Here is a 27,495-nt window from a genome sequence, read left to right as displayed (position 1 = left end):
AGACATAAATATTAATGAGAACAGTGTCACGTGACATTTAGCTCATGAATAAAGTGTACGTGATTTCTCCATATGTGATTAATTTGCTTATTCAACATGCGGAAAAGAGGTTACGAGATCAACAGGAAGGGAATTACCTTAAAAAGCTTTACAAAATAAATACCATTTTGCAGTAAAAAATTACAAAAAATTGATAGAGCTCTGATGTTTTGACGTATCTAGTTATTTTAAATGCTTGCATGGACAGATTGATGTTCATTATTCAGTTGCTGATTACATAATCTCCCTTCACACACGAATGACCCGAGACGATGTCACCGGTAAACTAACGAAGCTACTGCTCCAGACACGTGTGTGTCTGGGGTATGTATACACATGGTACACGAGTCTGGAGAACAAAGAGGAGGTTTCACACCTCTAGACTGGTAAATTGATTTGTGTATAATTAGCTACTCAATTATTATCAGCTAAAACATAAATTAAATTAGACTGTGTAAAATAAGCATTCATTAGCTAATACACGGGTATAGTCCGTCAATCAGTGGTTAAAGAATCATGCATGAGACTATCAAAAAGAAACTAATGTTCAAAATATGCCTTAATTGTTACTTATCTTATCATTTAAAAAATGACAAAACTCACAATTCAGCAATTTAAACCTTGTTTAAAAAATGCAATCAAGTAATAATGAAGTAATAATTTCGGAAGTAATTACGTCCCTGGTCTTAATTTCTTGTCCAATAAAGAACACCTTTCTTCCGAGCGCTATAGTCAGCAATTTAACTCCAAATAGCTTAAATTAAATTGTTATACTAACACCGAATCATTATTAAAACTGAAAGAAACTTTAACATATCTTGACAAAGGATGTAAATAAGTGTAAAATAAAATTCCATTATCGTATTTTCAAAGAAGTTACGAGACAAACTTCATCATGCGGCCATCTTGGACTTAAATTTCGCCTTGATCCATTAATAATCCCTCGATTGTTTGTTAAAATGTGCATGCTATTTTGATTGTTAATAGTCCGAAATCAATATTAAAATGAATAATCGGGCAATATTGATGTAATATCGGGCAGGTAGCATCGTTTTTGATTGCCCCCCCCCCCCCCCCCCACACACAATTCAAAAAGGATGCTACCTGCCTGAAATTACATCTCAGACTCATCCAAAAAATCTTGACAAGCAAGCAAAAAAATAAAAAATAAAGGGGAAATTGGGGGGGGGGGGGGAGCTGGCGTGGTATATATCTGTAACTTCGATTTCACTCTTAATTTCCTTAATTAATACTTACATACTCCCCCAAAAAGTGGGGGGGGGGGGGGGAGGTTCCATGATAATTCAATTTTTTATATGTAAACATGGTAAATGCAAGCCCCCCCCCCCCCCGATGCTACGTGCCTGAATTTTATGTCTCATACGAGGAATAGACCCCCCCCCCCACGTTACCTTTTACAAAAAAAATATTTCAAAAAATATTTCTTATAACAACAGTGCCTTGATTGATTGTCAATTTGCTACATAGGATACACATGTGATGCAAAATGTGTCACACATTTGACTAAATTCATGAAGCAAACGTTAACAAGTTTCCAAATTCGGCATTTTTGTTCAATAAAATATGGGTTTAAACTCAAACAACAGTATATTTAGTCATTCAGGGTCGATAAAAAAAAAAATGTTCATATATAGAAAATGCAATGCAAGAAAACAAACAGTTTTCATACGATATTCTTGTTTCTCATATTATAGTAGTTGACCCAGTGACGCCACAGTTCATCCCGCGCCAAATCGGCTTGATTAAAAATCGTTCTGAAGGTGTGAAATCGGGTTTCCCCAAATATCTCGAAAAGTACTCATGCGACCGCAGTTAAATTTTCAGGATGTTTTCACATATAGATCTCCATCATATCAAAAATTGACCGCACTTTACATGTAGGTAGTCTAGATACCGTTTGTCCCTGGTGTACTTTAAAGCAGTACTTAAGCAAGCAAATAATGAGGAGAGAGAGAGAGAGAGAGAGAGAGAGAGAGAGAGAGAGAGAGAGAGAGAGAGAGAGAGAGAGAGAGAGAGAGAGAGAGAGATTTCAAAAAATAAAATGAAACATTTGGTAAATGGTTAATGGTTAATTCATATATAATTTCTTTTATAGGGAAATAATATTGTAACCCGTTAATTGAATTTGAAACAAAAATTTCACTTTTGTGTTATCCTAGAACCGTACATCTCGGATTTAATTACAGGTAACAAGTCTTAAACAGTCGGGGATATAATTACATGTATATATATAAAACGAACCACCGAGGGATAAGAATTTTAATCAAGGTGACGGTCTGGCAATTAACGGGTTGATGTATGCAACATTGCCACCTTTGATCTTCTTTACTATGTATGTGCATGTATTTTTAAAATACACTTATTTGATATACTGTTACTTACACGTATGCAGGTAATGTACACAAGTACAGAAACTCGCTCAAGCTGAGCTCGGTGCAACCAACCAATAGAAATAGCGTTTGTGAAATTTATTAAACTTAGCGACAGTTTGAAGTCTTGTTACCTTCTTACATGTATCAAAACAACAACAATCACATTGAAAAAAAAAACCAAACAGTCTCACTATAATGACTTAATCAAACTACAAAACTTGATACAGTTATTTAAGCATGATTTTGAACTCAATATAAAACATTTTTTTTCAAAGGTTATATTTTACTCTCTTTTATTAAAAAAAATCCGTACAATGGGTAACAATGCGGCGTAGACAATCGCCGTTATTGACGATGTGGTTCTTGTTCTGTGCACCTGACTCCATGAAACATGATATGAGATTGTCCTAGTATTCCGAATTCTTTTAAAAGGGGGGGGGGGGGGGGGGAGGGGGGGGGGGTGTATTTAACAATCGGGTTCGCAATTCAACATAATTATTACACTCCAAGATGGAAACTGGGAACATTGATGATTGAGAAATGAGTACATGAGAAATATGAGAAGTTTATGAGCATTAGATATGAAAAAAACGTCATCATTGGGTAAACATTTCGTTGTTTACAATCTGCATAAGGTATTTTTTTAGCGTTGCATTAGTACTGCACAGCAACATTTACAATGGTCATTCTTATCTGCTGAGGTAAAGAACTGCACCTGTTAGACGCTCACTATCTATACATCATTGTGCGAAATCTTCATCTCTTTTCGGATGGATTTTTAATACACTGATTTTAGGTGGGAAGCGCCTATGGTAATTACCAGAAAGAGCTATATAATATGTAATGAAATTATTAGTTCTGTCTTCCCACAAATGTTTATTTAAAAATAAAATTTGGTGTTATGACTAGTCATAACACCAAATTTTATTTTTAAATAAACATTTGTGGGAAGACAGTTCCTAAGAAATAGATAACAAGAAAGTCTAATTAGATGGATTAAAAATGAAGAACCAAATAACTATTTATTTAGGATTAGAATCTGCATTTTATAGCAAACATGCACCTACAGTATTTTGAAAAATCAACACAATACAATCTCACATGTCTTTAAAAGATTAATATCAGATGAAAATATGAAATGTCTGTACAGTTGTTGATCCAATCAATTGCCATGAGACAGAGTTTAATGTTATGTGCAAATTAAGGTGAAATAACAAAAGAAAATAATTTATTATGAGAAATCATGAGAAAGATATCTGTGATATATGGGAAAATTTATCCTATGTGAAAAATCATGGGATATATCCTATTTTCTTTATTATGTGGGATTTTTTGTCCTATATGGGAGAATTAATCCCATCTTTTATGAATGATGGGATTTTTTCTCCCACATGGGACAATTTATCCCACAATACTTTTTCTCCCATGGGATTTTGGTGGGGTTTGAGATGGGATGAAAAATCCCACCAAAATCCCATGGGATTTTGATATTTGAGAGACAATTACAAGAAAACTAGAGCAATGTGTACATTCATGCTGACATGATAGGATCAAAGTAAAATGTCCCACCAAGATATATAAACAAAAGTAAGCTATGTCCAACGGAAATGGTAGCTAAAAGCCCGGACTTTGTCATGTCCGGACTTAAATGTCGCACTGTTTATGGCATTTATTAATACATAGAATAAAATACATGGTTTTTCAACCCCAAATTATATGAACTAAGGCATGCGCTTTCATAACACTCATGTATCATCATCGTTTATTTCACCTGTTCTCGCATCTTTTTGGAACATCTTTTACACGGATTTCGGAATATCTCGAATCTTTTTCATCTAATCGATGCTTATCTACAGTTTTCACTTCGACGTTATGGACACGTGAGAACACATTTGAGTGAAAATACGCCAGTTTCGAACTTTAATTTTCCAATGTATTACCATCAATGTATAAGCTTCTCCCAGGGAACTAACTGACCAATCCTGACTTAATTTTGTAGAGGAAGGGAATACAAAGTGGAAATGTATTACTCCCTTCGTCCAAAAGGCAATCAATTTTAAATTAATACCGTTAGAATTGACGATCTTAAAAACAATTATATATTTCTTCTTCTAAATATCAAACGGGAGACAGGATGCAATGATATGATGAAAAACTGAAATGTTTTAGTTTTACTTTGATTGATGGGGTTCTAAATCATAGGTAAGGGGTATTTTAATTATGTATTAAAAGCATGTGTAAAGTTAGTGTTTATCATTTCGTTTTAAAGTTACATTTCTACAAAACGCGAGATATGATGAAATATGGAATGTCTTCACAACCAGAACAATGTTGGTATCTTTGCATGTTACTTTGGAAAATGTGAAATTGAGCCTGAACTAACTTTACGTTTATATTGTCACTCACTATTTGCTAATTTTTCAACTTTTAAGTTTGCAACTTGATTTATAAATATACAATTTTGAAAACGAGGCCATATAAATCAAGACGATTCAATTAATTTACCTAAAAATTTATACTATTTGTTTCATATTTTTGCAATAAAGATTTACTTGTGTACTATATTATTTCTTCGAACAATTAAACAGGGGTAATAAAAAAACAAACATAAAACCCCCCAAAAAACAACCAACACATATATTGTGATGAGCTGACTTTTTTTTTAGATATAAGCTTGTTCTTCTAATCAACTAACAAGTAAAAAAGTCGTATATGCGCTTAGGTTGGTTATTTATTTTTGATTTTCGGTTTCTCCTTTTATGAATAAAAGTTCATTGATTTATTTATATAATTATTTATTATATCATTAGTTATCTTATGAATTGATTAAATGTTTTGAAGAATAATGAATTTTACCCGCGTACCTTTTTAAAAAAATTTGTTCGAAAATTAAAAAAAAAGCAGCGGAATTTAACGTAATTTTCAATCATTTTGATAAAGAAATATATGAGTGATTGTGTATTTTTAAATGATGTTTTTACTTTTAAATGACCGTAAAAATATGTTCATATGGTCATCTATAGTTTTTGAGATATGGGGCCCTAACAAATACATATTCTTTATTATAATTGGATTTCAAACATCGGGCTCGAAAACAGCAAAGGCTCCTACCCTGCATGGGGGCTTAAATTTTCGGTGTCATCTACTAGTGGTATATCACTATCACTGTGAAAATGTGGTTAATTGGTCATCTCTAGAATTTGAGATTCGGGTCCCCACTTATAGAACACTATTCAATCATTATAATGGGGTTTTAAACATCGGGCCCTGAAACATCAAGGGCCCCTACCCTGAGTGCTGAAATTTTCAGAGTCATCTTCAAGTGGTAAACCACTGCCACTATAAAAATATGGTGATATGGTCATCTCTAGTTTATGAGACATTGGACCCTATAGAATATGCACTACAATTATTATAATAGGATTTTAAAAATCTGGCTCTGAAACATCAGAAACAAAATTTCTCTAAAACAGAGGTTTATCCTGGATGAAATTTTCACAAACAGACAAACAGTCTGATAGATTTATCAAAAAATTCTTAAAACATTCTCGCTTAATACAATTTCAGAACACAGAATTATGCATATGTGTATAACTTGTAAAACTTTTTTCAATAAATTACCTAAATTAAGTTCTATGTGTAATTCCATTACACACATATTCAACTTTCAGCATTGTCTATAAAAATAATAAATCGGCAAAACGAAACTTAACCTGTACATATGAATGCAGATATACATGTATGCAACCTGGGAGTGTAGAAACATTGATTTTTATCCTTACTGGATTTCCATAAATATTTTTTATAAAATCTGAACCAAAAACGTGAGGGAGAAACCCTACTATGGGGGAAAAGCTACTATATAGTAGCTTTTCCCCCCGGGGGGAAAGGCTACTATATAGTAGGTTTTCCGGGGGGAAAAGCTACTATGGGGGAAAAACTGCTATACAACATTGTTCGTAGTACTTTTGCAGGTCTGGGGAGATAAAGAAAAGCGGTCAAATATAACTTGCTATATAAACGATTTTTACGACGGATAAAAGATCAGACCACTTAGAGGGGTCAAAATGAACTCGTGTGTTTTTCTGTTGGTTGTGGTGGCTGGAGTCGTTTCCACCAAAACGTTTTACCCCGAAATCTCCATTACTGGAGAATCTGGATTAAGATTGGGTCTCGTGGGTAAGCTTTTATCATTGTTTGTTGTAAATGCAATTCATATTCACTTTCATATAGGGCCTATCAGGTGGAAAATATGAAACTTGTAAAAGTTACAAACAAATGTGAAATTCACGTTTCGTGATTGATTCGGGATTTGTGATTACCAAAATCGGTTATTTGAAAACTACACCTTTTCGTCCTATACGATTTAGTACAATATTGAGTATAAACAAATGGTTTTTGTGATCCGTGGGAAAAATTGAGTGCAATTACTTTTAGGATACTAAGTTCAAACGAAAATTAATGTGAAATGCATACTTGTCTGCATTTATGAGGTCTGGTTTAAAGCAACACAATTTGCTTAAAATGAATGTGTTTTTTGTATATTTACCATTCATAGTACTCATTCTTTAGAACTTTGATGACAGACAGAAATAGTTACATTCATCTACACGTATACAAAGTAACGACTTAAATTATTTCGTCATCCGTGTAATTTACAAAATGGTCTAACCACTTAATAAAATAATGTATAAAATATCATTGATAGATGAGGATGGAATAGCACACGTTATTTTCACAATTCGTTCAGAGAACGGAGAAAGGAAATATGTCGTCGAATCTAAAAATGGTAAGTTTTATCATAGTTGTACTCGGGAGGTATGCAAAATCAGGAAGGTCATATTTTATTTTTTTGAGTAAAAATTCTATTGTCATATCATAACCCGCTACAAAGAGCAAAACATTCTTATTTCTTAAACCTATAGGAACATTTATTTTTGAGATCCCTAAAAATACCCAGACGATATTTTTTTCATAAAAGTAAGTACGCACTTGTATACCAAATCGCTAGTGAATTAAATTGTTCTGTTATAATTTATTCACAAACATACTTACATAAATAAACCAAAAATTGGCTTCCTCGACAACAAATGTAGTTTATTTGTGAATACATATCAACACAGATTTCAAAAATCCAAATGTTAACGCCTTCTTTTCTACCTTAAACAACGATGTTACACTTACAAGTAAATGCATTTTTCAGATGATGATATATGGGAGTACGTTGATCTCGATTCCAACTCACAAACAGGAGAATTAGTAGAGTATAAGACCTCTGTACTTTTCCATGACGAGTGGGTTGACAGCAAATGGAACAAAGGTTGAATAATTTTATTTTAAATTTTCACGAACGGTGTAATATTTGATTTGGAAATATGATACTGCTACTGATGAGAAAGTTTTACATATTTATCATGAGATTACTTTTTCCCACAATACTGAAATTCTATTACATGTAACTGTATTTAATGCCAGTAAAGACTATTTAGTATTTAGACACAGAAGCAAATATATATACATATTTTTAAATATCACAGTTGTTCTGATTCCTCGTGGTCTAATGGTGCCAAGGAAAAGTAAGAGATCATACACAGTATTCCGAGATGATTTTAACTCATTCAACAGGGGGTCATACCACGTGGATGTCACGGCCTGGGGAGGAGGGGTATGTTATTTTTTAAAATTTCACATAATTTATAAGTTTACATGTATATAAGTACTGTACAAGTGAGTGATTCACATAGTACTTGAAAAATATTAAAAGATAAAGATTATATATGAATTTGTTTATGTTATTTGTTATTTTTACTAGGGTACCAAAGTGAGATACAGGTGTATCCACTATCAAATTTATTAAAGAGAAATATTTCTCTTTTCAGAACGGAGAATTCCAAGTGTATACACCGGAACATAACAATCTGCATGCTGAGAATGGCTATTTATATATGAAGCCGGTATAGCAGTACTTAATATAGAATTTTTCACACATTTTTCACGCACTCCATTATAAATGTACACAGCTGACACCAGTCTTTTTCTTGCAGACCCTGACGACTGATCATGCTTCATTCGATAATAACAAACTTTATCATGGTCGCATGGACTTGAACGGTATTTTTGTCATAGCTAAAGAACAAGTTGAAAAGTATGATAATTAGGCATAGTATATTGTGCTAAAAAATGCAAGTACTGTATACAAGGTTATCTTGCGCGCCCCATGTTATTTTCGCAAATCTTCACTTGCAAACAGTTTTGCCCCCTCATGAATTTGCCCAGACAGTTGTGTTTTAAAAGATATAGTTTGAACCAGTTCAATTCGCCCAGTCTTAATTGTCCGTAGACAAGAAGAGCGAAAGGAGCGAAAATAAAACGGTGGCGAATATTTCCCTGTTTTAAGTAATACCGTGTTGTAATGTTTGTTTTCTTGTAGAGTTATATCATACCTGTACAAATGGTGCCAACTATGGTTGCTCAAAGACATCTAATGGAAATGAAATCCTTCCACCTATTATGTCGGGAAAAGTAACTTCACACGCATGCGTGAAATACGGACGGGTCAACGTACGTGCGCGTATTCCAAAAGGAGATTGGTTATGGCCAGGTGAATAACGCTATTGGCATTTCTAAACGAGGCTGAACAATATATTTACCAAACTTAATGTATCAAATATCATTTTTGTCCAGCTATTTGGTTACTGTCTTGCAACAAACATTACGGATCATGGCCCAGATCGGGTGAGATCGACATTATGGAATCAAGAGGTAGGATTATTATAGCCAACTAAAACATACTATAACATCAAGTTCAACTTTCAAATCTTGTTTTTGTACAATTCTTGAAGATGATAAATAAGAGACAGTACGAACAGAAGATTTCGTATCACAAGTTTGTCTTTTGTTTGTTACTAGTAGCAGCTAATATGTTTATGCAATTATTGTTTCTTGCATAAATTGCCCATCGCTGAGATTTGCACCTCTTTGAGTTTAGTTAACAAAACATTACATTTTAAATGAACAAATTGTCGTAATTGTGTAATAAAGGGCACTGCTTTTTGCGTGTAAACAAGAGTACTAGTAATTTGAAAAATTGGTGACAACAGTGTTTTATAATTTTATTGAAAGAAGTCGATTCCGTGCGATTAACTTTTGATACGTGTGTATTTTAAAACTAAACTTAAGTCATTATAAGAGTTCGTTATTCTTTGCAAATTCGATATTTATTGCACTTTTTGCCCTCTCAAAATGTGATTTTTGTTGACCGACAAATTTGTAATACGTTGACAGGAAACCTGAGGGCTGTAGAACATGGCTCGGATCACGGAGTTAGTTATGTTGCTTCCACTCTTCACTGGGGTCCTGATGCATCTCATAATGCATACTACCTCACACATAAAGGAAAGTACGACATTCCAAAATTCCGTCTTAAAATCATGCCATCTTCCATAGTTAGCATTTTGTTTCGTGAAATTTATGCATTCAAACAAAGTGGTAAATTATGTCTTTTATGTCTTTTCTAATTCAAGTTCAAGTTTTAGTTAAACTTTTCGTTCAAGTTTAAGTTTCAGTGATAGTTCTTGTTCAAGTTTCGGTGATATTTCTTGTAGACATGCGCCGAGTGGTAGAGACTGGCATGATTGGCATACATACTCCCTCGAGTGGACAGATCATCATATCATGTAGGTCCTTAGTGTTGTTCGCCAAGTCTTCAGCTACCAAATTTGTATCTATATTCCCTTTGCATTCAATTTTTTTAAAATTCCATTTCTATATTCAGAACTTACGTTGATGATCAAGAAATCATGCACATTACAACTCCTGCACAAGGATTCTGGAATTGGGCACATTTCCAAGGTCACAATATATGGGGAAATTCCCATAACGCACCTTTTGATCACTCGGTGTGTACACTTATCTACAGATACAGATTACCATTTTCAAAATCGTATCATTTTCCAATTGCCTTGCAATACTCTGATAAATTTTATCTAACATGGTTACTTAATGTAACGTTTTGTGGAGACACAAACCAAGCAAATATCTTAAAGTTCACATACATTACCATATTTATAAAAAAAAAATTGGGTATTTTTAGATAGAACAGAAACGTCAACTTATTATTTCCTTTGCCTGTGCATTATAGTTCCATCTGATTCTGAATGTTGCTGTGGGAGGAGGCTTTTTCAGTGACAGCGCCCAATACAATACCGCTAAACCCTGGCATAAAGGTTCTTCTCACCCAATGAGAGACTTCTGGGAACACAGGGGCGACTGGCTACCCACGTGGCACGGAGATGACGTCGCCATGTTGATCGATTATGTTGAAATGATTCAATACTAAATTGATTGCCTAATCTTTGTGTTACAATACATGTATATCTATTTTTTAAATTTTTATTTAGACTTAATAAAGGTATAAAGTTAGCATCTGTGTTATGTTTCGCGTAGCGCTCTTTGTATATACCTGAATTGTCGATTACACGATATGGTGGAAATTTAAACTTAAGCTGTTACTTATAGCAACTTGCCTTATAGGGAGTAAGTAAAATACATTGAACTCTGTTTTAAAATTGACTTGTTTTCATGGCATACTTATGTACATAAAGTGCACAATTCCCCATTTCGACACTTTACACATGACCGTTATTTCCATTGGACTTTTTCGTCTACAGTAAAGTCATCTATCTGTACTTTGATGACAAATACCAGTACTTGTGTACGAAGTTGGTAAAGCAGGATTGGATATCCTTTTTCCATTATTTTGATTTTCTAAAATGGCGATATTTTTTGTTTTAAAAGGATCTTTCAGAAGGTTTTCAATATTGATCACTATACTATGGAAACATGAAAATCTATGGACACCAAATTTCGCGGATTGTCAATACTTCCCAAATTCGCGGGGACGCGCCATTTCGTTGATTGAATTAATGATTGATGTACCAGTCATATAGCACTATTTATCCTCATTTTGGTTGGGGTGTAAATTCGTAGGAAATGCGGACATATGAAATCCCTACATTTTGAGCCTTATGCAAACTATATCAACCCCAGGATATTTATATACTTATGTGCTTTTACCAAAGCACTGCAAACATTTATTTTGCATACAAAAGATCTAGAACTGTACGTAATATCTCAAAGATATGTACCATATTTGTTCAAATTATGCCAATTAGTGTTGTTTTGGGTTTCCATTTTTTTTGTCACGCTATTTGAAGCCTTTGATTTGATGTGTCGCATGCTGGTTGTTAAGCATGCATCAAATGTTATTTTTAATATCAAGCTATTTGGTTACAGTAACTGTCTTCCACCAAACACTTTATGCCGTGGTCAAGATCGGATGGAATTAAGTTTTAGGGTTGTTTCAGCAGTAATCTGTAGTCGTATAAGTTGGGACACTTTTCAAAGATGTTTCATACATACCGGTATCATAAAAAACGTACAATAGAACTTCAATAAGGTAAAATCACTGCCAATTATTACGAAAAGACAAGCACGTAGTTTGTGACGTCATGCAATGTAAACTTTGAGGCTGCTAATTGTCCTGACTTAGTTTGCATAACTCTGACGTATACCATGGACCAAGGGACTGTTGTCTTTTAATCTACAGAGCATTTACAATACCACATTTGCTATTTATCTACTAGTATTTGAAAAACACAAATTTTTAATAACAAACGGTTACAGGTGTTTCTAAACAAAGCTTTTTAATAAAAACTAATCACAAAGTGTGTGAACGTCTAGTGGTATTTAGAAATTAATATTGGAAATTACAAAAGCAGACGTGCAGGTGTCATTTGCGAGGTGTACATTCTGTTTTAATTGAGGTGGTATTGGGACATCTGTCGATAATGCTGTGGAATGAAACACGTCATAATTGAAATACTTTTACTGGTTGAGAATTTTACATTATTTCACACAAAAAATACGTTTTCAACATTTTTGGAAACGTAAAATTTATTAAAATCCCCGTGTGATTCAGAATCATGATTTACAGATTCACTGCGCTACGTTGTTTGACGACAATTATTGGAAAGAAACTATTTATAAAATTACACTTGATTTTATTGTTTATTTCGATAAATAATAAGTCAAAACATGGAGGTGTCACATGCCACCTTAAATGATTCATGTCGTCTTTTTGTGCAGTTTTTTTTTTTAGCTCACCTGAGCTGAAAGCTCAAGTGAGCTTTTCTGATCACATTTTGTCTGTCTGTCCGTCTGGCCGTAAACTTTTCACATTTTCAACATCTTCTCAAGAACTACTCAGCCAATTTCAACCAAACTTGGCACAAATCATCCTTAGGCAAAGGGGATTCAAAGTTGTGAAAATTAAGGGCCACATTCTTTTTCAAGGGGAGATAATAAGATATTAATGAAAAATTTTGAGAATTTTTAAAATCTTCTTCTCAAGAACCATAAAGCCAGGAAAGCTATACTTGTGTGGAAGCATTTTCAGGTAATTTAGATTCAAAGTTGTGAAAATCATGACCCCCGGGGGTAGGGTGGGACCACAATGGGAAGTCGAGGTTTTACATAGAAATATATAGAGTAAATCTTTAAAAATCTTCTTCCCAGAAATTAATCAGCCAGGAAAGCTGAAACTTGTGTGGAAGTATCCTCAGGCAGTGTAGATTCAAAGTTGTGAAAATCATGACCCCTGGTGGTAGGATGGGGCACAATGGGGGGGGGGGGTCAAAGTTTTACATAGGAATATATAGAGTAAATTTTTAAAAATCTTCTTCTCATAAACTAATCAGCCAAGAAAGCTGAAACTTGTGTGGAAGTATCCTCAGGTAGTGTAGATTCAAAGTTGTGAAAATCGTGATACCTGGGGGTAGGGTGGGGCCACATTGGGGGATGTTAAAGTTTTACATATGAATATATAGAGTAAATCTTAAAAAATCTTCTTCTCAGAAACTAATCAGCCAGATGATTCTTTATAATTCTTAAGACTTTGGCTACAGGACAATTCTTCGGCCTCACAAGAAGGTTCAGAGTTTGATGTAGCTTTATATCACATATATAAACAATTGTTAAGGATCTTTTTGAGAACTGCAATACTCAGCATGTGATATGACTATAAAATCATCCTGTTGGAAAAGGGACTTAGTCTAATGATTATAAACATAAGAATATCCAGGGGGAAAATGGATTGTACTATTGTACATTGTCCAGATAGTTTGTATTATGACTCCATTAAGCTGATTTTATCATACCTATTGTTCCTCAGGTGAGCGATGTGGCCCATGGGCCTCTTGTTTAGACATGCTCCAAGTAATAAGTACATGCACATATTTCTATACAACAAAATTATTGCTGAAATAGTAACAGTGTAAGGACTGCATTAATTTAACTCTTTTATATGATTTCCAAAGCAAATTAAAATACATGTATTGCTTGATTTTCACATGCATGGAAGTGTATTTTCTCTGTTGCTTAATATGGAAAGTCAATATTCTTGTTTTTCTCTCACATTAAATCCTTATCAAACTTATTACGATATAAAAGTTTGAGAACTTTTTATAATTGTGGAAGAAGAATGCTACATGTTGCTTAATTTGCTATAATCCTTTTCTACAACAGTGAGTAATGAATTAATGTATAAGATAAATCAGTCTAATTTTAATTGATTTGAAAATGCCATTTGATAAATAGAAATATTGTTTTATTGTATTATTTGACCAAATTATGAATATAAAAATAAAAGAAACTTTCTTTTGTGAATATTCTGAAATTTGGCCCAAATTCAAGGTCACAATATACATGGGAAAATTCTACCGACAATGTTCCTTTCTTATCATACTGTGTTTGCTATGCAACTGTACATAATAAGTTAATAAAATCCTTAATGATCGCTTATGTTAAAACGATTCAATATACCGAAGCATGTTTAATTGATAAACATACATTTCTAGTTTGGTAGATGAGAATACATATCATATAAAATTGGTAAATCAAATTAACATTGATATGTTATCATTTCATCAATTTGAATAATCGGACACATACCGAAAGTATGAAATGTTACGATCATTTACAATTATACTGTACATGTACATGTGCTTGTATTAAATATTGCGTCTCTATATTAAATATCTTGTACATTTCTTAAATTCTTAGATGAATTCCATCTGACCTTTTTCCTTTAGATAAATTTATGATAAATGAAACTGAGGGTCGTTGCACTACTCATTAGATCCAGATATATTTTTAAACATGGTTTTTGTAGCCATTATTTATTAATTTTGAATAAGAAAAAGAGAAGCATAGGTTTTGACTTTGAGATCTTTCCTTTATTTTTATTCAAAGAACCGGAAGTTTATTTTAACCATCTAACTCTTGTTATTTTTTTCTTCTTCTTTTTTTCTGCTTTGTATGTTTAAAGTTTTCGAATTAAGTGAAGCAATTTATTTGAGACCATATGCCATTTCAAAGATGTTTGGCTTTTAGTAACCTTTCAATGAATGTAGGCCAAACTACAAACATTTTGATATTTACCAAAGTCCCTCTTCATATGCATTCTAGAATTAGCAACAGATATGAATAAACATTTGAAAGTACATTTAATGGGAGTGTAAATTTTCATTCACCTTTTTATCAATAATCCTTTTTTAGAAGAAAACGTTGACCTTTTAGTGTACTAAATGGGAAAGGTACATTTGACGGCCATTGTTGATTGAGAGATGTTAAAAATAATAGATATTTTAAGTTCATTTTTTTTGTTCTTTTGGTGCTTTCGATTTATTTTTGCTGTTGTCTAATTCTTTACTACCGAGACAAAACTTATATAACAATTTTGAGGCAACTTCTGCTTGATCACCATTTATCATCGAATAAAAAATTCCGGTATTCAGCATCCAACAAAGAACTGAGTGGGGAAAATGGTATGGATTGTTCGGGTAGAAAGCATACATATAAATCATTCTACAATTACTGGAGTAAATATCTTTTTAAAAATGTAAATATTACTTGGAGTATGGCCGTGAGTCGGGATCAATGATTCCAATACACAAAGCTAATGGCTCCTATCTCCCGTAGTACTAACGAGACGATCAATTCCCTTGGATCAAGGCATCTGAAAAGAGGATGTTGCAATGGGAACAGGTAGGGCGATTTCTTTTATAAAATCTACCCATGCTTCTATCTATTGGAAAGGTTTGTTCTTTGTCTCTTGTTTTGGAAACACAAAAAAATAAAAGAATCAAGGTTTTTTCGTTTTTTTCCTCAAATGTTTTAATCTCATTTTTTTCCGTTGATATGAGTGATGTTTCGCTGATCATTTTGCGTTGTTCCAATTAACTAGTAAACGTTAATTTTGGCGCGTTTATTAATTATTACTGTATTTTTTTGTTTAAAAGAAATGTACTGTTTATTTTTGTGCTTTAAAATGTTTCCATTAAGTGCTCAAAAGGAATTTAAGATGAGCTCTGTCAACCAATAAGTCCATCGATTTTTATTTGGTTTTAAAAGTAATATTTCATCACCATCGATTATTATTTTGTTTTAAAATTAATATTTTTGGGTGATAGTCGTGCACCAAGGCGTTTTCATTGATTGTGCCACGCTTGGTAGATTTGTCCTTAATTAGGTAGAGCAAATACACACAATATGATTTTACTCTGGACTGAGTTGATATCAAATAGAAATGTCTCCTTTTCCAATTAACTGTATAAGGTTCGACAGAAATTAATCCATTTCCTAGTTTGAGTATATTTTCACTTCCAATTCTTCTTTGTAGTCAGTTCTAACAGTGACGACCTTCTTCCTGACGATGTTCAAATGAACATGTCCGTACTTCCAACTTAAATTTAAGATTTTTGGACTGTGTATGCTGTATGAATAGTAAGAAATTTAGGTGTTCAAAAGGGAGATTGTTAAAACACACATTTTCATTTAGCGGTAAAGACTACCCGTAAAATAAAACTTGTATCTTCTATGTTTAAGGAATAAAAGTACGAATTCTATCCATGTTTATGAACATGTTGATTCTTGCAAATGTAATTTAAGCAATATATTGTACTTGGTTTTAGACGTGTATGAATGGAGCGCCCCACTTTTTCTAGAAACAAACCTTTTTATTGAATCTAAAAATTTAAGGGAACCCGCCTCAACCCCCCCCCCCCCCCCTTGCTTGTCAATTTTTTGGGTTAACCTAGCACCCCACTTATAAAAATAATGTTACGTATCTCATTTGTGTATTTTATTTCCTTCGACCAAAGATGAATTCGAATATAAATAAATCAAAATTAAATCAGTTTAAATTTCCGTGGCATGTTATCCATAAGGGAGGTAGTAAGATTTCATCCTAGCCCCCTCTAGTGAGTATGTAAAATACGCCATGAGATGTTATACATATAAGTATATGGTAAATATAAGTACCAAATTTAATTTCTGATTTCAGATCATATTTTTATATCAACTCTCCTCAGGACTCGGGGTACATGGCTACTGGCCTTATAGTTGATCAATCGTTGTTTTTTCAATCGTTGGAAAATACTAGTAGTGCTAGCTGATCTGGGGCGTGCATAAATATAGATGTTGACAGGAATTGATAATAAATTCTGTATACAACACACCCATGGATTGAAAACGTAAATAGAAAACATTATATGTACATACACCGAATCAATTTCAATGGCACTGATACTTCCGTTGTCATTTGTATTTACAAGCTGTATTATTCAACCGCAGCAGTGCATGAGGGAGTGCCATTTGCTATATGCAGCTTTCTATCTGCAAATGAAAATTTTAATTATTAAATTGGCTATAATCAAGCTTTTAAATGTATCATTTGAAAACTTTTTCAATGAAACAATTCTGACTCGCTCGTAAACTATTGTAAAAATGCATAATGTCTATTGTTAGTGTAAATCCAAAACGTGACGTAAGTACATTTGTATGATGATGTTGACGCTCATCATTTAAAACAAAAACAAAACACACACAACAATAAAAATCGATGCCTAGCACCGGAGGTAGTTCATGATATCAATTGTTTGGTGCTCATTGCTTGCTTGCATGTTTTTGTATTTACTGCAAGATATCAATTGTGAAAGTAAAAGGAAAGACATTCACACGCCCCCCCCCCCCCCGAAAAAAACAACAACCAGTGTTATACTAAATGTACGATAGACTCTTGAACGACCGTGTGTTCGAATGATGGACTGTCTTTTAGAAAACAACATACACAGTGTTTAATTTAAGAACCATATGATAAACGCGTGATATTGAAAACATGACCAGACAACCTCTCTCTCTCTCTCTCTCTCTCTCTCTCTCTCTCTCTCTCTCTCTCTCTCTCTCTCTCTCTCAAATCAAATCAAAGTACTGAAGAACTGACGGGAGTTGATTTTGTCGATGTTTATTTATTTTAAAATCAATGATATGTTATTTTGTATGACAAGTACATGTATACGTAGTTTCTAATTTGAATTACGCATATTTTTATAATATGAATTTTTGAACTTTTTCGACTAGAATGTCGAGAAACCTCCATATGAATCATGTTAAATAATATTTAAAGATAAAATTAATTCAATCAAACTATGTATCAGTGGTAGAAATATTTCTCGAAAATTGTATGGATCCAAGCAATATTGAACTCTAGTCTCGTTCAACCAAACACTCGGCTGACACCGTAAATCTCCGACAAGGGTTTACGGAGACAGCCGAACGTCGAGTTGAACGTGACTATATTAAACTCTGGCGTAGGAATACATACGACTACCAAAAATATTTAAATTGTTCGTACCATTTAAAATCTGACTATTTTTTAGGTATTTGTAAATAAGTTTCCTTGAAAAACAATGCTTTAGCATACATTACATCGAATTCATCAATTATTTTCAAGAACTAGGTCTTGTCAGGAGCAATGATTTGTGCTGAGGTTCAAACACTGTTTCACTTTCGGTTTGTCCGAGTGACTGCATAGGAGAGTTGATTAAAAATCAACTCCCAAAAAGATATTGTGATATATTTTATTGAAGCACTGGTCTTAGAATATAAACCAAATAATCGAAGTATTGAAGTACTTTAAGCCGCATTTTACGACTTACGACATCTCATTCTTAATGCTGCTCACTTCCTCTTCATGTCCGGTGAATGTTGGGTTTTAAACGCTTTACGAAAGATCGATTTATTGAGAAATTCCATTCAAGCATAATTTTAAGTTATTACACGAACACAAGTAATCAATAAATCATTTGATTTGGGGAATCCGCGGATTAAACCATAGCGTGGCTTCACCAACATCAAAGTATTGAGAGTATTGCAAACAGGATATAAATTTTGCATTCTAAACACTCTTGAAATTAGGTCAACATATTAAGGAGATTTTGGAACAGAAAAAAACATCCTAAAGGTAGGTCATATCCAGTGGTAATAAATGGGACTTTGAGGTTTTAGTATCCTATGCAGGTCTACTTTACTTTTGAATATTAGAGTTTTTACTGGGCGAGTGAGTGCTTTGATGATCAGGTAAATTTAACTTTAATCTAATTGAGTTATAATGTTTATGCTGTTGTTATTCACTTGTTTGTTGTTGTTTTTGGAGTTTTAAAACGTTACAATTAAGAACCTTAAAGCGGAAATCAAAAACAGTGACGGGTGTAAAGTTTGATTGGCTCACAATCCAGAAGTAAGAAACGTAAAATAGTGTCAATGATGGTGGCTTTAAAATGCTTAGTACAATAGACTATTCTAGGACTGGGACCATCAAAAATTGTTTGTGAGAGAAAATAAGAGAAATTTATTTGAAACACTTATGACTATTTGGATCTTGATATTGAACTTTAGAATTGATAATTGGGGGTTGTTTGGGATTGACTGTTTCAATAGGATTAAGGATTAAAGCAATAGGATTAATACTGTTTAAGCATTGCGGTTATAAAGTTTTATAGTTCCATTGAAAAAAAATCGACGCACATCTGCAAATATTTATGACCTTGTAGAAAGTATAACATGAAGGTTCGATGGACCAGGTCTTTGCATCTACTGATATCACGCAAAAGACAATTTCAGTCGAGATACGCTGGCTAATACCAACCCGCCCATGACACATTATTTGTAAGATGTAAATACTTTAATGGATTCAAACGAGAAATCTTCGACCGGAATACTTTGTCTTGCTTTCCCGGCCAAAAAAAAAAACTATCTTGGTTTGCCAGAAGCCTGATAAGGAAAACAAGGAAACCGTAAATCAGGACCATGCACGATCCCATTGATTTGTCTATTTTATCGTCATTTTAATTAGCATACAACATCTGTTGTCCTTAAACTCTCTACCCGGTTCGGCTAAAGTATTTGTCTTTGCGCTCCCTAATCAAGAATTAATCATCGTCGACTATTCCTTTAATTATACTATAGAACCCTTTGCGCCGTTTTTCTAGTTAAGGCAATGGTTTTATAATATAAATGTTTCCTCGGAGATGTTTTTGCACGTCTCCATTAGGATAATTTGACAGGTATTTGGACTAAATAAACCGATTAATCATACAAGATCGAGAAGTAAATTCCGTACATGCACCAACTTCTTTGTCAACTTATTTCATAGATTTTTCTCCACACAATAAATCCAATTACAAAACCCAAACAAAAAAGTACCTCTTGCATATTCGGTATAAAATTCAATCCGATTTTGTAAAAAATATATAACTCAATTGCAAAACACCCCCTTAAAAACAAAACAAAACACCCCCCCCCCCCCAACAAATTGATTAAAACCTCTAATATGTTCTTGCAACCAAGCAGACAATCGAAAACATTTTTGTCTATCATAAAAATAATGACCAAAAAGTCAAGGAAATTACTATATTATTTGTATGCATGTATACCATACATTACAACATAAATAAAAACCGACGTTTGACCGTGTCCATAAAGTATGCCACACAATCAGATGAGCATGTGTACATGTAAGAGTAATCTTACACTCAGTGCAGTCGAAGTAATGACCCGGTACCATGTTATCAGTATCTTGAGTTCCGGGTGGATTCCTGAACTACCGGAGACAAAATTATTTAACATGCATGTATGTACCTTTGAGTTCATTACATGTACATGTTATTGTAAGAATACGGAGGACACAATCTATATAGACTATACATCTCATGGTTTACATAGAAATTTACACATGTAAAGTTCTACATACATTATTTAACAATACCCACTATATAGGGTGTGTTCCCATTTCGCCCTAACTGTGAAATACGCAGGCACGTAGGATCGGAGGGGGGGGGCGAGGGGGGGGGCTTGCCCCCCCCCCCACTTTTTCTCGCAACAACAAATTTTTTAAAATTGACAAATAAAAATTTGAATTATCCAGGAGTTCCCCCCCCCCCTTTTTTGGGAGTATGTAAAAAATTGATATGAAAATAAGGAAATTAGGATTGAAATTGAAGTTATATACTACGCCACCCCCCCCCCCCCCCCCCACCACGGTTAGGATTTTTAAGATTTGGGGAAATTCCTAATTTCCTTTTTTTTTTTTGGCTTGTCAAGATATTTTGGATGAGTCTGCCCCCCCCCCCCCCCCACTTTCAAAAATGATGCTACGTGCCTGATACGGGTATAAAAGTAGTAAGGCGAAATGAGAATTTCTTTGTAAAAATTCTGTAAAAACAGATCTTGTAAATTGAAAAGATTTTTATAATTATTACTTAATTACATGGTTAAAAAGCATGAATATTTGGGATTTAAAATGAAAAATAAAGATTAATAATAAAAAAAATCATTTTAATTGTAAACTTTACTCTGTAGTCATAGTAAAGTGAAGATCTAGGTGATGAAAATTTTACAGACATTTTAGTAAAGAACATTTAGCTGATATAAAATAAGATCCACATGTAAATTTTCATTAATTCCTGAATATGCCATATCACTTTATTTTTTCTTAGAATATAAGAAGGAATAAATGATGATGATGATGATGATGATGATGATGATGAAGATGATGACGATGATTACATGGTGATGATGATATTAATGTTCTATAAGATAAATGTAACAATGTGCATATTTGATAAATGATGAGACCGAAGACGAATATATACTGTTGTCTTGAGACTAATAAATGCTACCAAATACCCCAAATTATATTGCTTGGCAACCAGAACGCAGTGCCCATCCGTGTCATTGTTGCGTTTTAATCGATTACGGTAATACACTTCCTGTGCAGGAAAGCGCGCGCCACACTCTGATACCCGACTAATGCATGAAACATTCTGTGTGGATATAGCCTAGACCGGATTATAGGATAATCATGTATAAACATATTTAATATGAACGGTAAGTTCATCTGGAGTCCTGATGTTACCGAAACGGAAAGTGATGATTTTATTCTTTAATTCTAACTTTGCTTTTAAACATGTTTTGAAACATCTAGATCTACCCATATGAAATATTAAAACCAACGTTAGGCCCGTTACGTTTAGTGACTCTGTCAGTGTAATGAATAGCAGTAGACAAGTAGAATCTCACTGGGATTTAACAATTTAAATACCTCATGAAAAGCCTGTAAGAATTCAGAAAATTGATTTGTCTTACGTGTAACTATACAATTATAAAAATAGGTATGCATGTACCTCTTGAAAACATTTTGACAATGAACCACAGATAATTGATCACTATTTCAATCATTTGGAAAGACATTTTTTATTAGACAGAGGACTTGTTAAATTGGCAGTTAAGGTGGTATGGGACATTTCCATGTTGTGATGTAGGGCCTATAACTATTAATTGTTTATCGAAACAAACAATAAAATGAAGTGTAATTGCATGTATATATGTAGTTTCTTTCCCAATATTGTCACCTAACAGCGTAGCGCAGTGGGTTAGAGGGTTTACTATGAATCTGTCAGTCATGAGTTCGAATCCTGCTTGGGGTTTTACCGTACAATTTTTACCTCTCCTAATATTTTTAAAAGCTATTTTTTGGTTACCGGTAAATATTGCAAAATTTGAAAATTCTAAACCGTTGAAAGTTTCAATTATAATGTATATGTACGTACTTTAATCCACATTAACATCGACAGATGTCCCATACCACCTTTACTACTGTGAAAGTATTTTGCACATATATTGTTGTTAATACATGTCTACGATGTGGGTTTGAGGAAAGAACTGTTGCCCCGATATTATCCTGGTTTTATTTAACTACATGTACATGAACTAAGTCAATAACAACTGCATACAAACCAACAACCTTTAGAAATTGATATATCAAACAATTTGATAGACTTAATGATAAGATATATCAGGGACGTACATACCAGTACTTCCCTGCATAGATATAAATTGATTGGCAAATGTACCGTACACTTTTTTCTCTATGGCCAGAATATATGCCAGATAAGAAAAAAATATTTAATCTTTTACCGCCAACTTGGTGGCGCCAAGTCATTGTTTGGTTGCCACCATATAAACCACTATATAGACAATTGGTGGCTCCCACAAATAAGTGGCTGCCAAATAAGTGAGCAGATATAATTTGGGTTGTTATTATGTTATAACATATTCTTTTAATACACAAATCCTAAAGAATTCAATGTTATTTTCCTTGTCAGTCATATATCTTTTAAGTCGATCTGCACAGCAATCTGAATTTGTTCATTTTAGCTTAAGCTCACTGTACAGTACGTAAATTGTTAATTTGAATGATATATCATAATGGATAAAAGAAATGTTTTATTTTTAAGAATTATGTATCTGAACATTAAGGAAGAAATATGCTGTTAGTAATGAAACTAAATAAAAAAAAGCAAGTGGTTTATCTATTTTGCTTGGAAAAACATTAAAAAACAACTTATTAATTTATAGAGGTTGCTTAAGTAGTCAATGCTGTAAATTTCTTGACAACTCATCTACATGTACCATAGACAACTTGAATCAATTTTCATCTCCTGAGAATAATTGGCATTTTCTTGATCAATATCATTGTAAAATAAAATGTTTCTGTATTAATATTCAGGGAAGAAAAAACGACAATTTTTAAAACAGAAGTTCTGTTTCATTGTCCTATCTTACCTGCATAAGGCCATTTAAGTAAAGATCAAAATACCCCGGTAATCAATTCATCTGTTTACAAATGGATTGTTATAATTATGTATTGCAAAAATAAAATTTTCATCACATTTGAATAAAATTCTTACATTTTAATGGCTTACTGAAAATTCTTTCACATTAAAATTTTTAATTTGTCAAAAATTAAAATGTACAAAAAATACTGGTTATATTTTTACTGAAAAGTGAACATCAGATATGGTATGTAGTTACAAAATGCACTGATATTGCTTTGTCATTGAGGTGAAAATAGAGCACTGTATCAGATGAAAAATTTTAGATGATGGCCGGAGCATGTGCATCTTCCTTGCACCAACAGGGCTCACAAGACAAAGTTTTTAGTCAATATTGATACTAATTAACTTTTATATGGCAACAACAACCTACCTTTACATATCAATAAAAGCATTTTTGCTTCTGTACAAAAGTTTATATAGACGAATCCTTGAGATTTAAATAATATTTCTTTTTGTATATCAATATTATATTTTCTTTTGTTCTAAATTCATATGCATGATGACAACTATTGTTATATTTATTTAAGGAGAGGAGACTTGTAAGTTGTTAGAACTTGTTTCTAATCCTTTTGTTTAATCAATAGAATATGTTCAAAACACAAAAAAACACAGGACAAAGTTGACACAGGCTTTAAGACAAAGTTGCGAAATGGCAACTCACTATAGATTTAAAATACCATTAAATTTTTCAGATTGAGGTCACCAATAGCAAAAAAGTATGTTGCATTCAGATATTTGTATATTTGTTTGATGAAAAAAAATTTTAGGAATAGAGTTTGGGATCCTCGAAATGTTTTCTTTATGTAACTTAAGGTAATGTTTTACATTTGAAACAAAGGACATTTCACCATCCACCCAACCATATCAGCCATTATAATTATATCACACACATTATCATAAACTTTCTTGACACTGAAAGTTAATTATTTCATTCTGATGTATTTGCAGACATAACAAATCTCCAATATTTTTGCATTGTTGTGAGTTTTATCACAAAATGAGGGGACTTTGACCAGATACTAAATTTTCCACATTGGTTAAACAAAATCATTTAAGATAATTCCTTTGGTTTGCATGCAATATCTCAAAGACAGAGCAAAACATGTTCCTTCAAGTGGTTAGCCAATAAAACATCTTCAACGATTATGTTTATGGAACTGAAACTGATAATCATGCTGGCAGATTACCATAATGGTTTTATGACAAATCCGCCATCTTGACTATTTTGTCTATTGTTTAAACCAAATAAGATAAAACCTGACCAAGTAGCCTAGGATATTTTTGTTCCGGAATGGCCACCATGCGCATGCAGCTTTTAATTTAACTTGCAAAACCTCTAGCAAAATATTTTTTAGGTTCCAGATGCAAGTTTATAAGATCATGAGTTAAATTCAAATCCTAGGGAATTTTATTCATAATATTTAGTTAATTTTTGAAAATCATTCACGTTTTAATATGAAACTGCATATTTTTGCACATATATTTATATACTTCTTATGCATCATACTATCCATCATAACCATGTAATTTTCTGTTGATTTGATCATGAGAAACTTTATCAAGGTGCACTGTGAGCCACCTTAAACCATTTAGCTATAACAAGAACTGTTCTTCAGTTTAAAACAAGTCAAAAAGTATAATTCAAGCCTAAAATCCTATTTAATTTGATATTTTCAATATTTCTTACAAAGCTCTGAATTTTCTTCCATGAGGTTTAGTAATATCACAGTATGACGTACAGTAGTAACAAATAGCAACAATTGTTCCTTTAAAACCACCCAACCTATTAAATTTGCCAAAAAAACTTTCATCAAAAAACACTGTTGTTTTTAACATATTACCTTGCATTAGTATAGATAAATGGTTAAACGCAGTTGTTCTCTTAAGAGAAGGGTCAAAACATATAAAGAATGATTAGGCAAATGTGATGCAATAACTTCAACATAACTGGGTTTTTTTCCCCTGCTGTAGCAAATATTTATGTTTTGATTCTAAAAGAGGAACAGCATTTTTTGCCAATTTCTGAATTGATGACTCAGATAACATTAATTGCAATTGCATGAACACATTTTTTGCAATCGATTGATTTTTTCACTTTTTTTTTGTACTTGAGATGATATAGCAAAATTTAGCAAAAATAGATCCTTGCATAAAAAATCCTGTTGTATGATACAGTGTAAATGTTTTATGCAGATGTAAAAACAAAATGGTGGTGCAATTAAACCATGTAGTAAGAGATCTTTAAAGAATCATGGGTTTTACAACTCAACTGAAAATATTAGCAATAAACTGGAGTGTGCTACCAGTTCAGTGCAGCACATACACTGTAGTGCCTTATTGGATTTATTTAATAACACCAATCAACATGTTTAATGCATGCATTTGATCACCACGGCTACACTAATCAATAAGCAATAAGTGACAATCGACCAATATGATTCAAGTAAATAAGTCAGTTCTGAGGATTAAATTAAGAGAAACTAATGCTATTTTTGTACTTTAAAATTCCAGTCGTTGGAAATAATGATGATGCGAGGCCGAAGAAGATGACCTAACTAAATGGATAAGAAGGTTACAAAGGTCAGCCCCGCTGATCCGATGGACACCATTGAAAACATGGAGTCGCCTAGCCACGGGAAGAGTCTGATCAGTCTCCATTACAATGAGGAGGCAGTGGATGCAGAAAATGTGGGGGCAGCGCCTGTGGTAAGACGCAATTAAAATTTGAGCATATACCTAAAACCAATGGCAAGGTAGAACTAAAAAATATCTGAATGGCAAGATACAGTTAGAATGTTAGCATACCAGCAGCCAATGGCAAATAAAGTAAAAGATATCAATATGGCATATGATATGGTTAGAAGTTTATGGCAAAATATGTCAATGGCTAGATACTGTTTGCCATTGGCTGTAGAACTTTGGCATATGCACAGCCAATGGCAATGTAGAACAATTAAAATATCTATCAAGGACTAGATACAGTTAGAACTTTAGTGTACATGCAGCCATTGACAGTTTGAACTAGATCATAAAAATGCTATGATGCAATTAGAATTTGAACAACTACTTAAAGATTAGAGTAAGAACCTAAAATGAATTATTAGGAATTTGAGCATGGCCAAAGCTATGATGATGTGGCAAAATGATAGAACTAGATCAGCTAGAACAATTGAATTAAAAATTACACATTTTTTTTAACTTTTGCAATCTCTCAGCCATATATAACTGTGACCATACCAATGGTAGAATGAGAACTTTTGTTTACTTTATAGAGTGTACATTTCATATTATGAATTAAACTAAATCATAGCAGCTAGTGATAAGATACACAATGCCATCATAAATAACTTTTGCAAACCTCAGCCAGCGGCAAAATATAATATAATCATGGTAATTGTATTATAGAATTAAAACTATGTTTGATAATCATTACCTATCCTCAGAGTTTTAAAAAAATTGCAAAGAAACTGCAGCTGTAAATCAATTAACACATATAGGGTCATTACCCGGTCATATGCATCAACATACATGTACATTCACTGATTCTTTATGTTATCAACCCCAACTTATTTTGATAGCAAGGTATATCAACTATAAAGAATATCCCCTGCTTTTCTATTATTGCTCAGTGTTAAAAGTTTGAAAAGCATTGATGTTTTTGGTAAATACCATGTATTGTAAAACATGTTTTCACTAGAAAATATCCACTAATATACAAATATTAATGAAATACTGTATACAGGGTTATTTTCACCCCGTGTTATTTTCGCCTTTTTCACTTGCAAACGGTTTCGCCCCATCTTGAATTCGCCCAGATAAAGTTGTTCTTAGAGAGATTACTGTAAATGTATCATATTTGGTGTGTACAATATTTGGCAGAAATTAATTTTTGAACAAGTTGGCTTGGGTTTGAATTAGCGTATTCCTGAATGTGATTATTCTAATACATATATACATGGCATTTTGCAATGTACTTGATTTAGCGGAAG

At 33.0% G+C, this 27,495-nt stretch overlaps 2 protein-coding genes across 14 annotated transcripts in view; both read left to right on the top strand.

The window, feature by feature from the left end:
- Nucleotides 1–6,445: 6,445 nt before the first annotated feature.
- LOC105332386 (beta-1,3-glucan-binding protein) lies at nt 6,446–10,854 on the top strand. The gene is made up of 12 exons (XM_066084690.1): nt 6,446–6,611; nt 7,141–7,221; nt 7,636–7,752; nt 7,970–8,097; nt 8,312–8,386; nt 8,477–8,543; nt 8,863–9,033; nt 9,117–9,194; nt 9,717–9,831; nt 10,037–10,108; nt 10,207–10,330; nt 10,573–10,854. The coding sequence occupies exons 1-12, from the start codon at nt 6,500–6,502 to the stop codon at nt 10,768–10,770; spliced, it is 1,338 nt and encodes a 445-aa protein (XP_065940762.1). The 5' UTR covers nt 6,446–6,499; the 3' UTR covers nt 10,771–10,854.
- A 4,597-nt stretch (nt 10,855–15,451) lies between these two features.
- Nucleotides 15,452–27,495, top strand: part of LOC105332384 (transient receptor potential cation channel subfamily M member-like 2) — a 70,260-nt gene continuing 58,216 nt past the window's right edge. For 10 of the 13 annotated variants that reach the window (XM_020068972.3, XM_020068970.3, XM_020068974.3 and 7 more), the window contains exons 1-2: nt 21,562–21,716; nt 26,018–26,212. In XM_020068972.3, the coding sequence (XP_019924531.3) occupies nt 26,066–26,212 (147 nt within the window). In that variant the 5' untranslated portion in view covers nt 21,562–21,716; nt 26,018–26,065. Of the gene's footprint in view, nt 15,537–18,650; nt 18,793–18,890; nt 18,909–21,561; nt 21,717–26,017; nt 26,213–27,495 lie in introns of those variants that run through there. The other 3 variants (XM_020068971.3, XM_066084681.1, XM_066084682.1) reach the window with 3 other exon arrangements.

This window comes from Magallana gigas, chromosome 5 (genome assembly GCF_963853765.1).
Source record: "Magallana gigas chromosome 5, xbMagGiga1.1, whole genome shotgun sequence".
In the NCBI taxonomy this organism is placed as follows: domain Eukaryota; kingdom Metazoa; phylum Mollusca; class Bivalvia; order Ostreida; family Ostreidae; genus Magallana; species Magallana gigas.
Note: the sequence above shows the minus strand (reverse complement) of the source record. Positions and strands in the feature narration are given on the sequence as shown.

What these genes read in the sequence shown, in the direction of transcription:
- LOC105332386 (XM_066084690.1), top strand. Translation starts at nt 6,500, where the DNA reads ATGAACTCGTGTGTTTTTCTGTTGGTTGTGGTGGCTGGAGTCGTTTCC. An exon ending in AGGAGATTGGTTATGGCCAG is followed by an intron (nt 9,034 to 9,116) that starts GTGAATAACGCT and finishes ATTTTTGTCCAG; the next exon opens with CTATTTGGTTACTGTCTTGC. An exon ending in TGGACAGATCATCATATCAT is followed by an intron (nt 10,109 to 10,206) that starts GTAGGTCCTTAG and finishes TTCTATATTCAG; the next exon opens with AACTTACGTTGATGATCAAG.